The 16,301-nt window shown below is 60.2% G+C and overlaps 1 protein-coding gene across 7 annotated transcripts in view; it reads left to right on the top strand.

The window, feature by feature from the left end:
* Nucleotides 1-2,290: 2,290 nt before the first annotated feature.
* The window catches only part of MYRF (myelin regulatory factor), a 42,550-nt gene continuing 28,539 nt past the window's right edge, over nt 2,291-16,301 (top strand). For 6 of the 7 annotated variants that reach the window (XM_066360757.1, XM_066360731.1, XM_066360736.1 and 3 more), the window contains exons 1-2: nt 2,291-2,493; nt 16,180-16,267. In XM_066360757.1, coding sequence (XP_066216854.1) covers nt 2,448-2,493; nt 16,180-16,267 — 134 coding nt within the window. In that variant the 5' untranslated portion in view covers nt 2,291-2,447. Of the gene's footprint in view, nt 2,494-5,402; nt 5,454-16,179; nt 16,268-16,301 lie in introns of those variants that run through there. The other variant, XM_066360742.1, reaches the window with a different exon arrangement.

The following is a 16,301-nucleotide window of genomic DNA, read 5'->3' as shown; positions in this document are numbered from 1 at the left end:
ATAACAATTGTCTTCAGGGAGGCTGCGGAGGGAGAGGAACCTCTGGGGTGTATCAGCTGGGGAAGAATAGGCGCCTCAGTGTGGCCCTCTCCCCCCTCTCAGCCCTGCCCGGCGGGGTGGGGGCCCACACAGCTGGGGCCTCCAGCAAAATCCCATTCTATATATCTAAGAGCAACAGTTTGAGGCCCCCAGGGGACAAAACCTCATTGTGAGACACCCGCCGGCCTGGGCACCCCCTCCCCCAGCTGCAGAACTGTCATGGCATTGACCCTCCTCAGCAGTGGCCACAGGCCGGCTGACTGGGCCACATCTGGGGCTCAGGCCCCGGCCACCCCTCCCCCCTCGCTGGCCACTGAGGAGGGGGGGGCAGCCTGGGTGGGAGCGGATTGGCAGGCTCTCACCCCAGCCCCTCCGGGCAGCCCAGCGTGTCCCCGTCCTCTTCCTCTGGGGGTGCCCCTGGCTGGCAGAGGGGAGAGCTCTAGGGTGAGTCGGCTGCCATCTGCTCTGCCGGAGGTCCTCCTGTCCCTCTGGGCCACAGTGTCAGTTGTGTTGCGTGTCAAACAGCAGCGTGGTGGGATCGGATTTTCCAGCTCTGACTTGCTGGGTCCGAGTTGAGGCGTTCCGTAGTGAGATGACTCACTGACTCTGGGATTCCAGAATTCCCGGCTTCCAAGGTTTCGGAGGTCCAGGACTTTGCACTTTGAAAATGCCGTCATCCATTCATTCAACACATATTTCTCAAACACCTACCGTGTGCCAGGTAGTGTGTACTTGGTCCTGAAGCTACAGCCATGACCAAGCCAGAAAAATCTCTTACCCTCATAGGGCTTCCGTTCTAGCGTGAGAAGGATAATAACAAACACTAAATAAAACTCTTTTATGGTGAGAAAGGAAGGCCTGAACAGGGGCAGCCACTTTAGACAGGGTGGCGGAGAGGCGACGTGTGAGCTGGGACCCGAGTGCTGAGAAGGAATCCGCCGTGTGGGTTCAAGATTGACAGACAGAACAGCACGTGTCTAGCTCCTGCGCCATGTTCGAGTCTTGGTGGTTGAGACTTAGTGACCAGTGGACAGAAAAGTAGGAGCTGAAATCAGTGGTCCAGACCGTACAAGGCCCTGGGAACCAGGGCAAGAGGTTCGGATACTGTTTTGAGTGCAAAGGGTTTTAGCAAAGGAATTGACATGATCTGATTTCCTTTTTTTTTTAATTTTAAAATTTTTTATTTATTTATTTTTAAGATTTTATTTGTTGATTTTATTGGGGGGGGATTGAGAAGTCTAGTTGCTTTACTGTAGATGTTCATTGCTTGCTTGTGTGTGCCTTGACCCAGCAAGCCCAGGGTTTTGAACCGGCAACCTCAGTGTTTCAGGCCGATGCTCTATCCGTTGCGCCACCACAGGCCAGGCTGATTTGGAAGGGTTTGAGGGATCAGTGACGAGGGAGGCTGTGTAGTGGGCGGGACGGAGATGAGGAGGCCCTCCGAGGGCAGAGGCGGGCGGCTGAGAGAAGTGGGTCGATACAGGACGCTCCTGGATGTAAAACCTTGGGGTCCCACCGGCCACACCGGGACACAGTGGCTGAGAGGACGGCTTCCCAGGTGACCGGCATCTGGCTCCGAATGCTGGTTTGACCCTAATTACCTTGAAACACTTAGACGTGTGCTATCCAGTACTGTAGCCGCCCACGACTATCGAGATCTAACCCAATTACAATGAACTAAAGTGGAAAAGTCAGCTCCTCTCAAGTAGTCACATTCCAAGCGCTCAGTAGCCACACGTGGCTAGCGGCTACCATATCAAACAACACAGGGGACATTTCCAGCGTCAGTCGCTCACACAGTACATACTGTCGCTGAGCCTCGGTTTCCTCATCTCTAAAATCACATTCATACTAGTGTCTCTTTGGTAGGATACCTATAAGGACTGAATGAGACAAGCCCTGTAAAGTGCTCAGCACAGGCCGGCACAGAACAAATGCTCATTAAATTCTGATTATTATTATTGCGGAGATGGAGGGTGGGGAAGGAGAGTAAATGGAGGATGTCTCTGAGGTTTGGATCTGAAAATCTAGGATTCAGAATCCTGCGATCCTCCCCTGCCCAAGGGGAGAGGGAGGACGACCCCAGCCTAGCCTGCAGGCCCTTCCCTCCCTGCACGAGGCCAGGTCGCCCGGCGATCCCCCACCAGGGGAGGACCCTTGGCCAGCGCCTCCCGGGGGGCCGCGCGCCCCGCCCGGCAGAGGGCGCAGAGCGCGGCGGGCGGGCGGGCGGGGCGCGGGGGCCGGGCGGGGGCCGGGCCAGGGCAGCGCAGGGGGCGAGCGCGGCAGCCGAGCAGCGGGACCACAGCGGGAGCCGAGCCGGGACTGTCGCGCGGGCCGCGCCGGCGATGCCGCGCCCCCGGGCCGGGCTGTAACGGGGCCGGGGCGGAGTGCGCGCCGGGAGGCCGGACATGGAGGTGGTGGACGAGACCGAGGCGCTGCAGCGCTTCTTCGAAGGTGAGGGACCGCGGGGCCGGCGGGGGCGGCCAACTTCTCGCGCTGGGAACCCCCCTCTGATCTCCTCGAGGACTGGGACCCCCGACGGGGCTTTCACCGTGCTGGGAACCCCCGGGACGCCTCCTCTAGGCTGGGGCCCGACTGCAGGCGGGCCCTAGCCTGCCGTGCTGGCGGGAGACTCCCGGAGGTCACTACCCACCTCCAGTCAAGTTGGGCTCCCGGTCCCCCAGCACACAACTTCTCTGGAGCTGTGTCCCTTCTGTGCTCGGTCCTCCTTAATGCCTTCCAAGACCTGTGGCAACCCCCCTGTCCGCGAAATTCTGACACCTCCCCCCCTCAGCGCACTTCCCACTTCCAGAGTCCGGGGACCCTTCACCCAGGCCCGGACCCCCAGCACCCTTGCTGGAATCTTCCATGTTTCTCCAGCAAGCCCCCCAATCCCCAGTGTGGGGCCCGGAGGTGGGACCACCGCCCGGGGACCCAGGCCCCTGGTGTGCCTTTCAGGTGCTCCCTCCCCACAGCCTGCCCTCCAGGGAGCTAGGACCCTCCTCCAGTGTTTCCTTGAGACTGGGACCCCCTTCAAGACTGTCACCTGCCTTCTGCAAGGATGCTCCCTCCCCCAGGCTGTAATTCCCCTTGAAGCAGCTATCCCTCCCGGGCCTGGGACCCCTCCCCAGCATCCCTCGGGGGGGGGGGGGCTGGGGCCCTCCACCCCCACCCTGACCTGAGTGCTCCCCTTGGGCTGGAACCTCCTTGACGTTGGTGCCCCTCCTGCCAGCCGCCTCCAAATGGGACCTTCCCGAAGCTGTGAGCTGCATCCTGCCAGCCATCAGCGGCCCCCGGCGTGTTGCCCATGCCTGGCCCTAGAGCTTCACCTCCTCTGGCTGTCTCCTCACCCTTCACCTTGAACCCGTCAGGGTCCTCCCCAGGGCTGGGATCTACACACACCTTGCAATATTTTCTTCTATAACTTCCCCCCTGGTGTGTGTGCGTGCACGGGCGCGCGCGCGCACACACACACGCGCACACACACACGCGCACACACACACACGCGCGCGCGCACACGCACACGCACGCACACACACGCACGCGCGCGCACACACACACGCACACGCACACACGCACACACACACACACACACACTGGTTTGGCAGGTCTGCAACATCTGACCTCTCCTCAGTCTGCAGTAGCCTTTGCCCCTCCGCCAGGGCTGTCCCCCTCCTCCAGGTCCTGGATTCAGGAGGGATGGGACAGTGTGGGAGGGGAGGAGAGGTGTAGGTGACATGTCCCAGCCCATGCTGCTGCTCAGACCCCTCGCTGGAGCGCCTAGCCAGGCCCTCTGGCTCCTTCTGCGCCCCTCTCCACCAGGTTGGGGAGCCCGGCCTCTGTCCTACCCTCTCCCCCCAACCCCTCAGCCCACACCCTGCTCCTCAGTGCATTCAGAACCCAGAACTCAGTGAACTAGAAATTTCCATTGGTGTGTATCTGCCCCTGGGGGTCTGAGGGTGACCCCTGGGGCACTGCGCTGGGGCTGGTGGGCCACAGGGACCTGGAATCATGGCCCCGCTTTCAAGCCCAGCGCCCAGACCCCAGGTCCCATGAGGAGGAGAAGGTCCTTCTTTGCCTCAGTGCCTCCCTTCCTGTGGCTTGGGGATGGGATCCTCCGTCTGCTCCTGTTTGTTGAGCAACCCAGGGAAGGGCATCCCCAAGCCTCAGGCCTCCCCGCGCTAGGACTCTGGGTACTCCAACAGACCCAAGAAATCAACTCTCGGGTTTGAACTGGATTAAATGGAGGTATTGGCCGTTTGTGAGTCCAAGCAGCCCCTTATCAGCCCCAGGGTTCTCGGTCTTCCCAGACACAGTTCACCTCTGCGAACCTTTGGGGGGGGCAGCATGGGGGCTGGGGACCCCTGGGGAGGTGGGGAAAAGAGGCAGGTCCCAGCTTGGGAGGGGTACTGTTTTGGAGATGTCCTGAGCCTGCTAACACCCCAGCTGACCTGTGGGCCCGGCCACCTTGCTCCCTCCCTACAGACATCCCTGTGTCTCCTCCCCCAGAACCCTGGGCCCTGGCAGAGGGATGGGCCCGGCTGGCCCGGGCTCCCTGTCTCCTGAGCCAAACTTTCCCTCCTGGCTGTGGGTGGGGGGTGGGAGCTGACGCCACGGCTTAGCCATGCGGCTGGCCTGGCTGGGAGGCTGTGCTGCTCCCTCCAGAGAGATAAGAGGAGACTCAAGAATGTCGGTGGGGAGCCGGGGGCAGTGCGGGCTGCCCACTGAGGAGGGCTCGGAGGGGCCAGGTGCTGGAGAAGCGTTCCCAGGACCTGACACGGGGGGGGGAAGGGCGGGGCGGGCGCCGGGGGCGGGGGTCTCTGGGGCCACGTGGGGGGGCAGCCTGGCAGGCAGTGAGGTGGCTGCAGACCCAGTGTGGGTGCTGGGGAGCTCCCGGGTGTGGCAGGGCCTGAGTGCGCCCGTGAGTGTACAGAGGAAAGTGCCGGGGCTGGGAAGCTGTGCTTGTGCGTGTGGATGTGCTCCTGAGAGTGTGGGAGCGCTGTGTGATCTCACGCTCGGGGCTGGGGACGCCTGATCTGGTCCGGTCCCTGCTCGGCCTTGGTCACTCCCTCCAGACACAGGGGTATAGGAAGCAGGGTCTGTCCTTTCTGCTTGGGAGAGCGTCGAGGCCCCTCACCGGACACGGCCCACTCCCTAGGCACACCAGGCGTGTGTCCTGGGCCTGCCCTGCGTGGGTGGGCCGATCTGTGCCCGCCCCAGGGTGGTAGGCTGAGGCTGTAAGGCGCTTTGGGCCTCAGGTGGGAGGCTGGGACAGGGCGGCCCCGTCAAGGCTGGTACGGCGGTCCCCGTGACTGCCCCGCTAATCCCTGGAGGGAGGCTACAGTCGCCCAGCTCAGCGGGCACCGGGCCTGTAGAGAGGAGACCCTCGGGCAGGATGCACTGGCTCCCAGAAGGTAACAGGGTCGCGGTCGCAGGTTTACTCCTCACCACTTTGCCTGTGGCCTTGACTTCCCAGAGCCTGCTTAGGGACAGTGGCAAGGCAGCGTCAGAGGACCCCAACAGGGCCTTAGAAGTTCTGGTGAAGCCTCGGCCACCGGGAGCTGTGTGACCCTATACAGAGCTCTTGCCCTCTCTGGGCCCCCTTTCTTCACCTACAAACAGGAGGGGGTGGCATAGAAGGTCTTGATGATACCCTCAGCTCTGCTGAGCCTCATCTCGGCCCTGGGAAAGAGCATGGAAGGGGGAGTGTGCGCCCCCTGACTCTAGGGTCAGGCGGGGTTTGAATGAGCCTCCCAGTGCCCCCCAGAGAGCAGGCTGATGTGGAGGAAGCTTTAGAGACTGATTGGAACTGGCCTTCCAGCAGGTACTAGAAAGGCCACTGAGTGGCTGGGGACCTCACGCAGTCTCTACAGCCCTGCCAGAGCTGGAGGCAGGGGGCGGGCTTTCACTCCTTCCGGGCCTGACAGGTGGCTTGGGCTGGTAACTTCTCTTCTCTGCTGTCCTGTCCCCTCCTGGGGGGGGGGGCAGGTGGGTTAGATCAGAGATGGGACTTCCCATGTGATTCTTTTTAGCCACCGAAGAAAGACAAACTCTTTTGTCTTCGGCCTCTTGATAAGATACACGCTAGAAACAAGAAGCTGGGCCCCACAGTTCTCCAGCGCACCAGGGTCCTGGTTTGAAGCCACCCTTCACCCCGCTCTGAGATGGGGGTGGCATTGTCCCCCTCCTCCAGGGACCAAGGCCACGGCTCCAAGAGAAGGAGTGAGCCAGTGTTAGCCAGAGCTGACACCCACCCCTGACTCTCTCCCAGGCCTTCCCACGGGAACCGGAGTCTCTGCCTCTTAAGGGAGGCAGGCTATAGGGGAGAACCCCCCATGCTGGACAGGAGCTGGGGTGTGTGAGGGGCGCCGCGCCCCCGGGAGGAGGTGGAGGCTTGGCGGCCAGACCCCTGACTCTTCAGCGATGAGATGGTGTGCCTCCTAGGTCCACCCGGAGTCCCTGGGAGCGTTCCTGTCCCGGCCCCATCTCCCGGGTCCTGAGTCCAGCCGGCGGGGCCATGGAAGGGGGGAGTCTGACTCATCCCCTGTCCCCAACCCTCGCTGCCACACGGGACGGGGGGAGGGCAGGAAGTGTTCTCAGGGTCAGAAAGCAACAATGGCTGTGTGAGCAGAGGCGGTGGGGGGCACCTGGACCGCCCGCTCTCCGGAGGGCCTAGGCCTAGGGTCAGTCCAGGAGAGGAGAACTGGCCGCTTCCCCCCTGCTGGTCTCTGGGCCTCTCCTGAGTCTGGGGGCCTGGCCAGAGGGCCCCTTGGGGGTCTTAGGCAGGGCCAAGCACGGGGTTTGGGAGGAAGACAGGCCACTCTGGGCAGAATGGCCTCCTCCTGGGGACCTGGCCCCCACTTTCTGACTTCCAAGGGCTTACAGGACTTGGGGGGGGCCTTGGCAGCAGAGGCTGCTGGGTAACAGCCCAACAGGGCCCCTGATTGGTGGCTGCCCTTGGACTTTGCCCTCCTGATAAGGACAGAGAACAGAAATCATTAACTGAATCATTAACGGGGCAGCCCCGCCCCACCTGGGCCTTCTGCCCTTCCTCTCCACCTTCTTCCGTCTCAGGGCCCCTCCTCCGCGCCTCAGTTTCCCTCCCAGCCTGGGCGGGCGTGTGGGCGGGGCCTCCTCGCCCACCTCAGAGTCTCCGGCCCCTGCTTCCACCGGGTGTGGGTAGCCCCTCGGTTGAGGCCAGGGGTTGATGATGTCATGGTCTGACCGCTCACTGGGCGTGCGGTGGGGTCTGCCCCCAGCGCCGCTGCTCACCCACGGTCCTCTGGGCATGTCGCCGCTCCTCCTGGGCCTCCGTTTTCTCCTTGTCCAATGGGAATACAGCTGCAGTCACAGTGCCTACCTCAGGCTTTCTGGGGGATTAGGTAAATGAGGGCCAATCAGGGGCCTAGTACAGTGCCTGGCACAGGAACACCCCCCAGATCTCAGGCTGGGCTGCAAATATGATCCCTCACGGCAGGTATCATGCCCTTACTTTGAGGATTTACTGGTCCACAGGGTAGGGTGGTGCCCCCAAGCTGGGGCTGGAACCTTTGGCTAGCCCTGTGTGCCTGGGGAAAGCCCCCCACCCTCTCTGGGCTGCTTTTTCTAACCATGAGGGAAGGCTATCAGCCTTGTTGAGCATGCGCGACAGGCCTGGCCCTGCTGGGTCCTGATGCCTGCTGCCGGTCCCGGGCCCCTCCAGCTAGGCCCCCCCCTGACCCTCCACCGCAGAGCTTTGGAACTCCGGCAGGCAGGGGGACGAGGGGGAGGGGCTTGGCCAGCCTCGGTCTTGACCTGCAGCGTCCAGGCCAGGCCGGGGGGTGTTTGCATGTGTCGTCTCCCAGAAACCCTGGAGCTCAGTGGAGGTGCAGGCGGTGTCCTCTCACTCCCCACAGGGCGTGCCGAGGCGGGAAGGATGGTGACATGTCACTCAGGGTGACCACAGCAGAGCTGGGGCAGGATCCCGGGTCCTCTGACCTGCAGCCACTCACGGGGGCCGGCCTGGAGGGAGGCAGGGAAGGGGCCTCTTCTCCTGTGCGCTGAGGGTCCTCTCACTGCTGATGGTGACTCCTGTGCAGCCCCTTAACCTCTGAGCCTCACTCAGATGGTCAGGGTTGTGTGATATAAGCAGTGAGACCCCAAGAAGGCCAAGGCCTGGAGCAGGAAGGGAAGCAAAGGCAAAACCCTGGGTCAGGGCGGTGGGGTCTAGAGATCTGGCTCAGCTGGGCTGTAGACTGGGGGCTCTAGGACATCCTGCCGCCCCCTCCACACACACACACACACACACACACACACACACACACACACACACACTTCCAGGCCGCGTCCGTGCGAAAGATCTCCCTCCATCTGGCCAAGATCCGTCCAGCCCCCGCAATGCATAACCACGCTTCCATTTCTCTATGGCAGTGGTCCCCAACCCCCGGGCCACGGACTGGTACCGGTCCGTGGGCCATCTGGTACCGGTCCACAGGGAAAGAATAAATAACTTACATTATTTCTGTTTTATTTATATTTAAGTCTGAACGATGTTTTATTTTTTAAAAATGACCAGATTCCCTCTGTTACATCCGTCTAAGACTCACTCTTGACACTTGTCTCGGTCACGTGACACATGTATCCGTCCCACCCTAAAGGCTGGTCTGTGAAAATATTTTCTGACATTAAACCGGTCCGTGGCCCAAAAAAGGTTGGGGACCACTGCTGTGTGGAGTCTGAGGACACTCCCTCCCTCAGGGGCCTCTCTCCCCTCTTCATCTCTCAGCCCCTGTGCTCTTTCCTCCCTCTGCAGTCCTCCCTCCTGGGGCCTGGGCCTGGGGTGGGGGAGGGGGATCCCCATCCCTTGCCCTGCTGGCTTGGAGGGGGCTGCCTTTGTCAGGGCATTTGCGGGTCTTGGCACTGAGTTTGCTGTTAGATCTGGCTCCAGCTAGAACTGTTGGGGAGATGCGTTGGCCTGGGCCCTTTGGGTCAGTGAGCATTTGTGAGCATGAGTGTACAAGTCTGTGACATATGCTGAGATGTGAACATGCACAAGCATGCTGTGCCTCAGGGCCTTTGCACTGGCTCCCCACCACCTGGAATGCTCTTCGCAGGTACCCATGTGGCTCACTTCAGTGAGGCCTGCCCTGACCATCCTACATAGAACCGCAGTTTCTGCCTACTCTCCTGACACCCAGGCCCCCTCTCCCTGCTTTTTCTCCATAGCGTTTGTCACCTTCTAAAATGGTACCGATTTTACTGACCTGTCTTGCCATCTGACTCGGCCTCCAGAATGTCAGCTCTGTGTGGGCAGGAGGTTTTGTTTATTTTATTTACTGCTATATCGCCAGAGCCTACTGCCCCTGACACATAGTAGATGCTCAATAAATACCATATTTTTCGCTCCATAGGATGCACCTGATCATAAGACACACCTAGGGTTTTAAGGAGAAAAATAAGAAAAAAATATTCTGAACCAAATGGTGTGTTAAAATATTTAATAAAATACCATATTTTTCGCTCCGTAAGACGCACGGGCATTTTCCCCTCCACTTTGGGGGTGGGGGGAGTGCGTCTTATGGAGCGATAAATACGGTACTTGTTTAAATGAATGAGCGCATAGGGAGCATGCTGGTATGTGTACATGTGCGTGTCAGTGTGGGAGGGGTATGCCACTGTGTATATGTGTGTGTTCATATGTACACAGTCATGTGTGTGCCAGTGGATACACGCCGGAGAGTACAGTACACCCTGTGTACACACGTGTGTGGGATATGCTGGTGTGTGAACTCAGGTGGGCGTGGGTGGCTCTACACCAGGGGGAGTCAACCTTTTCATACCTACCGCCCACTTTTGTATCTCTGTTAGTAGTAACATTTTCTAACCGCCCACCGCTTCCACAGTAATGGTGATTTATAAAGAGGGAAGTAACTTTACTTTATAAAATTTATAAAGCAGAGTTACAGCAAGTTAAAGCATATAAGAATAATTACTTACCAAGTACTTTATGTCGGATTTTAGCTAAGTTTGGCAGAATAAAGCTTTATAAAACAATTTACTATAGTTAAATCTATCTTTTTATTTATACTTGGGTTGCTCCACTACCACCCACCATGAAAGCTGGAGCGCCCACTAGTGGGCAGTAGGGACCAGGTTGACTACCACTGATCTAGAGCAGTTGTCCCCAACCCCCGGGCCGCGGGCCAGTACCGGTCTGTGGGCCATTTGGTACCGGTCCACATAGAAAGAATAAATAACTTACATTATTTCCGTTTTAGTTATATTTAAGTCTGAACGATGTTTTATTTTTTAAAAATGACCAGATTCCCTCTGTTACATCTGTCTAAGACTGACTCTTGACGCTTGTCTCGGTCACGTGATACATTTATCCATCCCACCCTAAAGGCCAGTCTGTGAAAATATTTTCTGACATTAAACTGGTCCCTGGCCCAAAAAAGGTTGGGGACCACTTCTCTAGAGGATACCTGCCCCTGCCCAGCCCCTGCCCCTGCCCCTGCCCCAGCCCCTGCTCTAGCCCCTGTCCCCTGTCCCTGCCCCTGTCCCCTGCCCCTGTCCCCTGCCCCTGTCTCCTGTCCCCTGCCCCTGTCCCTGCCCCTGCCCCTGCCCCGGCCCCTGCCCCCTGCCCCTGCCCCTGCCCCTGCCCCTGCCCCCTGCCCCATGCTGCAAGGTCTCTATTCCACCTTTGTGAGAAGGGGTCTTCCCCCAGCCTGCCTCCCCTCATCCCTGTGGGAGAGAGCTGGGGGCACTGGGTGGGAGCTATCTCAGGCCTGCGAGTCAGGGCTAGGGACCCCCAGGGCAAAGCACAGGTCCCTAAGGACAGGTCCCAGCTGCTGGGCTCAGTTAGGTTGAACCTGGCTTGGTAGCATCCTGGAGCTGTGAGCTCAGCCTCGTGCTGACAGCAGACAGTGTGGCAGCCAGTTGGGGATGGAGGAGGACGTAGCTGTAACCAAGGGTAGCGCGAGATCCCAGGGTCCTTGGAGGAGATGGGTCCACGCAGGCAGACTGCGGGAATCTCCTACAGTTTTAGTAAGAAGTTGAGAGGACACAAAGACAACCATGGATCAGATTTAAGGACCTGATGGCAGTGACTTGAGTGCCACATCCTTGTCATTCAGCCCTAGGCTAATGGGATTTGTTACAGAGTGCAAAGGGTGTCTTACAAAACCGTGGTTCTGAACTGAAGGCATTTTAAGTGAGAAGACTCTGGTCGCAATTTGAAACCTGAAGCAGGGATAGCTAGAAGTTATCATATTAATCATGACCTTATTAACAAAGATAGAAAATCCAAACCAAAGGAGGTGAGAGACCACCGTGCCCTGTCCCAGTGTGAACTAGTTTGGGGTGTGTCGACTAGCTCTGTCAATGTTGGGAGACAAGCCACCACACTGGGGGCCCTCTGTGACTGAGGTAATTGAAAGGCTTGCTGGGGCAGCAGTCACAGAAGGCTGACCCACGCGGGGGGTGGCTAGACCCACGGCCTAGGGGCTGGGCTGTGTCGTGCGTGTGCCAGAGTAGCAGCATGGTGCTGGTCACGCCTCAGAGGGGCTGGGAGACAGGGCGAGCGCCCCTCGGAGGCTCCTTGGAGCTGGCGTGCAGTGAGGTGGAGAAGCACGAGGAACGGGAGGGCCCGCTGGCAGGAAAGGAGATGGAGGGCCCTAGAGAGATGGAAACAGCGGTTCGTGCTGATGAGGGATGGCCTCCTGGGGGGAGGCGCCCTTCCGCCGTCTCCCTGCGGATGCTGGGATCTCGGCTCCACCGACAGAGAGGACGCCGAGCCCAGGGAGGTCAGGTCACTTGCCTAAGGTCACAGAGCAATGAAGGCGGGGTGGCGGGTCACCGCAGCCAGGCCTCTTGACCCCAGGGGTCTCTGAGGGCATCGTGGGGATGCCAAGGTGGGCAGTCCCCTGACCACCCCACCCTGGCTATCGCCTGGAGCCAGGGTGCCCTCCGATTCTAACACCCGGGGTGGACATTCAGCACAGCATGGGGACAGGGTTGGGCCTTGTGTCCTGTTGACCCCAGGTTCAGATCAGCTAGGCCTGGCCAGCATCCTCAGGCCCCTGGCCTGCCCTGCTCACAGCCACGTGGCCTCGTGTCCTGTTGACCCCAGGTTCAGATCAGCTAGGCCTGGCCAGCGTCCTCAGGCCCCTGGCCTGCCCTGCTCACAGCCACGTGGCTGACGGGATGTCCGCCATGTTTGGGGCATGAATTGACAAGTGCCCCATTGACGGGCAGGGGGGAGGGTGTGGGCAGGGCACAAGCCACCCACTGTGCCGGGTCCCCACCCTCCCCCGTCCCCCAGGACAATGGTCGAGACTCAGCCAGTGGCCACAGCTGGTGGGGAGGGGGTGGGCATGAGCACGAAGGGGGGGGGAAGGGCGGGGTCCAGGGCAGAGGACCACCTGGGCCCCCACCCGTCCTCTTCCTGCACCTGGTCCATGTCCCCTCAGTTCCCTTCTGCCCAGCTGAGTGGCCTTAAAGGAAGGAGGAGAGAGGTGGGAGGGGGCTTCCTTCCCACAGCCCCGGTCCCAGCCTGCCCGGGAAGGGCCAGTGTCTGGAGCCTGTTAAAAGCAGGTAATAAAGGACCTAATTAATGAGAAGCAGCTGGGTTGTGCAGCTCAGCAGGGCAGGGATGGCACCTGGGGGAGCCCTGTCTGGCCCTGACTCCTGACCACGGCATGGCTGGCCGGGGTCCCCGGACACAGGCGGGCCTGGTTCCGGCGTCCCGCTCCACTTGGCCCGTTCGTTCCGTGAACGTTTATTGAGTGCCTATTGTAGGCTTAGATGCTCAGGACCCAGAGAGACAGAACAGGGAGGGGCTCAGCCCAGCCCCCACATCTGCAGGAGATGGAAGACACTTGTCCTTTCTGAGCCTCCGTTTCCTCATCTGTAAAACAGAGGACAAGAAAACCACCTACCCCAGGGGTTGTTATGAGGATTCAGTGTAAGTCCTATAAAGTGTGTGTCGTGGCGTTGGGCTCCGAGTGTGAGCTGCGGGCAGTGGATGGGCTGTGGACACACCCTCCGCCGCCTGTAGAAATGGGCTTTCTTCAGCTTTCTCCTGCTGTGCGAGGCAGGGTGTTGGTCCCAGGACCGATGAGGCAGGGAGGAGAACTGGACGGGCGGGAGAGGAGGCTTTGGGGCAGGCAGGGCGCTGACCTTGGCAGGCCTCGGACCACAGAGGGCTCTGGTCATCCCGAGCAATGGGAAGTTGTTGATGGGTCTGGGGAGGGGGAGGGCAGGGATGCTGCTCTGTGACCTGGTGGTACCATGTTCTGGCTGTGGGACCTTGGGCAACCTCTCCACCTTCCAGGGAGGTCTGGAAGATCAGCAGGAGACAGTTTCCTGCTGACAGGTATCTGTTAGCTCAATGGAATTCCAGGGCTTTTTCTGGAGCTGTGGGGGAAGGGGACCCCCGAGAGTGTGCCCTGCCTCCCTGCTGGGTTCCTGGGGGCTCTGTCCCAGCCTCAGGACTCCCTGGGTTCCCACCAGCCCCGACTCTTGTCCTCCTGGACTATTTGGCTAGAAATCTGCAGTGTGGTCCATGGGGCAGGCTGGGGGCATTTCCCTGGTAGCTGGGCTCTTGAGGCTGGCCAGGCTGTGTGGGGAGAAACCCAGGCAGGTCTCGAGGGCACCCAGCAAAGAAGGAAATGCGGGGTCAGTGTGCCTCAAAAGGCCCACCAACCCCCAAACCTCAAACTTCTCTCCACTCGTCGGCCCAGCCCCATCCTGCCCGGTGCTCCCTCCCCCCCCTCGGTCCCGCCGGCCCCTGGCACGGGAGGGTCTCTCCTCCCCCCAACCACATCTGGTTCTCGTTAGGGTCTCCCAGGATGCCTCTGCCTGAGGCCCCCCTATCCTGGGGGAGGTGGGCAGGAGGATTAGGGGTGATTAGGAACACTCCTGGCCAGGCAGAAGGAGGAGGGAATGAGGGGGCCTGGCCTGTTATAAATAGCAACACCATGACTCCATCACCCCATCATTCACTGTAGATCCCAAGTTCAGTCTCTCAAACCTGCCGCTTCAGCAGCCGGGGCGGAGGGGGGGGGCCTGCTCCCGGAACCTCTCCCTCTCCCTCTCCCTCTCCCTCTCCCTCCGCACCTCCTCTGTCTGACCCTCCCGCAGGAACCCCCAGCCCCTCAAGTGGGCCAGCCCAGGATGGCCCGGAGGTCTCAGTAACCACCAACCACACCTGCCCCCTTGTCATCAGGCCCCTGCACCTGGGTTTGACCCCTTCTCGCTGTGCTGCCTTGGGCAGGAGACTTGACCTCTCTGAACAAAGGGAATGATGCTAATGACACCAAGTCTGCAAAGTTGATTGGGAGGTCACCCCAGAAAGCACTTAGAATAGGGCGGGGCCTGGCAGTCAGAATGAGCCATCGTTGTCTCTACAGGTTGGGGAGATTGTCACCCTGCACGAGGAGCCTGCAGGATACCTTGCGTATCATAAGCTCCTGTGATTATTTATGTACTTGGGCTCCAACAGCGCCGGGCACACAGTAGGTGCTCAATAAATGGGACCTGCAGTTAGCAGAGAAAGATGGTATGGGGGCCAGAGTGTAGACGGGAGTTCTAGAACCTCAGCATGCAGACTGGTCATTCCTGGCTTGAGAAGCGTCTCCAGCCCCGGCCACACGGGGCGCTGGACGGCCATTGGCCGTGCTTGGGTGGGTGTCCCTGTTCCGAGCTGGGTGAGCCACGGGGAGCAGGAGGGCCTGTCCCAGGCAGCGCGTGACTCCTAGGAGGGCTTAGCCTTCATTAATCACCTAAGCGGGGCTCAGCATTCTTGAAATGCCGGCCAGGGCCAAGGAGGGGCCTGGCGGGGGGCTCTTGGGGACCCCAGGGCTCTGGAGACTGGGCAGAGGTCAGCCGTTCCGTTTGCTGAGCACCCACTCCGTGCCAGGCACCTTACATCCCTCAAAATGAGACTATGAAGTGTTAGCTGTTCCTGTCGGCATTTTACTATTGAGGAGACTGAGGCACAGAGAGGGTATGTGACCTGCTCAGTGTCACACAGCAGGGAGTAGGTGAGCCAGGCTTTGTTCCTGGACCTGTCTGAGCTCTGTTCCCAGGGATTGCCAGGGGAGGAAGCATGGGGTATAGACCCCAGACTCAGGCCCCGGGACCCTGTGGGAGGGTGTCTTCTGCCTCAGTGGGGCTGGCCAGCCTGGGTCAGCGGTGTGGGTGGGGCCGTCCTCCATTATCGGTTTGACGCACCTCCCACGTCAGCCCCGTTATCACCCCGCCCTCGGGCTCCCCCCACAAGGTGACCCTGGGAGGGAAAAGGCCAGCGCCTCCCCTTCTCCTCCCTGCTGATGCCCAAAAGCAGTGAGCCGCCTTTGCTGGGCGTCTCTCCCTTCTGTGGGGCCGGGGCCAACAAGCCGGGCCCAGGAGAGGGTGGGCGGAGGAGCCAAGCCCAGTCCACCATCATTTCATCGCTGTGAAGCCAGGGCAAGCCCTCACCTCTCTGGGCCTCTCACCTCCGCAAAACCGGGGCTAAGCTGCCAGCCCTACCGTGGGGTGATGGACACATGCAATGAGAGTAAACTGGACTTGGCACCCCTGATTCCCTGATCCCGATCCCCACTCCATCTCCATATGGGGCCTGGGGTACAAGAGGCTTCCCCGGCCCATGGCCCCCTAGGATGTGTGGTCCCGTCCAACCAACCAGGCCTCACACTCCTGGATGCCCACCAGCAGGGCCTGACTCCTGAACAGGGCAGGACAAAGCCATCAAGGGTGACAGGCATCCACTAGGCATTCGACCTAATGAAGCACCTTGTTTGTTCTTCATGGTCCCCCCATAAGACAGGGGGACGAGTAGGTGAGAGGAAGGGACTTGCTCATCGGAGGAAGCTAGAAAGGATGGATGTAGGGCAGGAAGCGGCTTGTCTGTCCCAGATCTGCCTCTGGTCCCCTCTGCTCCTTGGAGACTCCAGGTGGTAGCCTTGTGGGCTAGGGGAGGTCACTGCCTCCTGGGGGACAGGGAGACGGGCGGTGGACATGAAGGCCTCTGCCCCCCCCCCACAGGGATGGGTGCACAGAGGGGGAGGAGCCTGGGGAGACTTGGAGAGCTGGGTGCAGAGGCCTAGGGTCTCGGGGAGCCGCACCCCTCCCCAGCTCACATCTGCCCTTCCCCCGCAGGCCACGACATCAACGGTGCCCTGGAGCCCTCCAACATAGACACCAGCATCCTGGAGGAGTACATCAGCAAGGAGGATGCCTCCGACCTGTGAGTGGCCTGGGACAGCCTTGGCCCCACCCCG

The sequence above is a fragment of the Saccopteryx leptura genome, chromosome 1 (genome assembly GCF_036850995.1).
Source record: "Saccopteryx leptura isolate mSacLep1 chromosome 1, mSacLep1_pri_phased_curated, whole genome shotgun sequence".
Taxonomy (NCBI): domain Eukaryota; kingdom Metazoa; phylum Chordata; class Mammalia; order Chiroptera; family Emballonuridae; genus Saccopteryx; species Saccopteryx leptura.
Note: the sequence above shows the minus strand (reverse complement) of the source record. Positions and strands in the feature narration are given on the sequence as shown.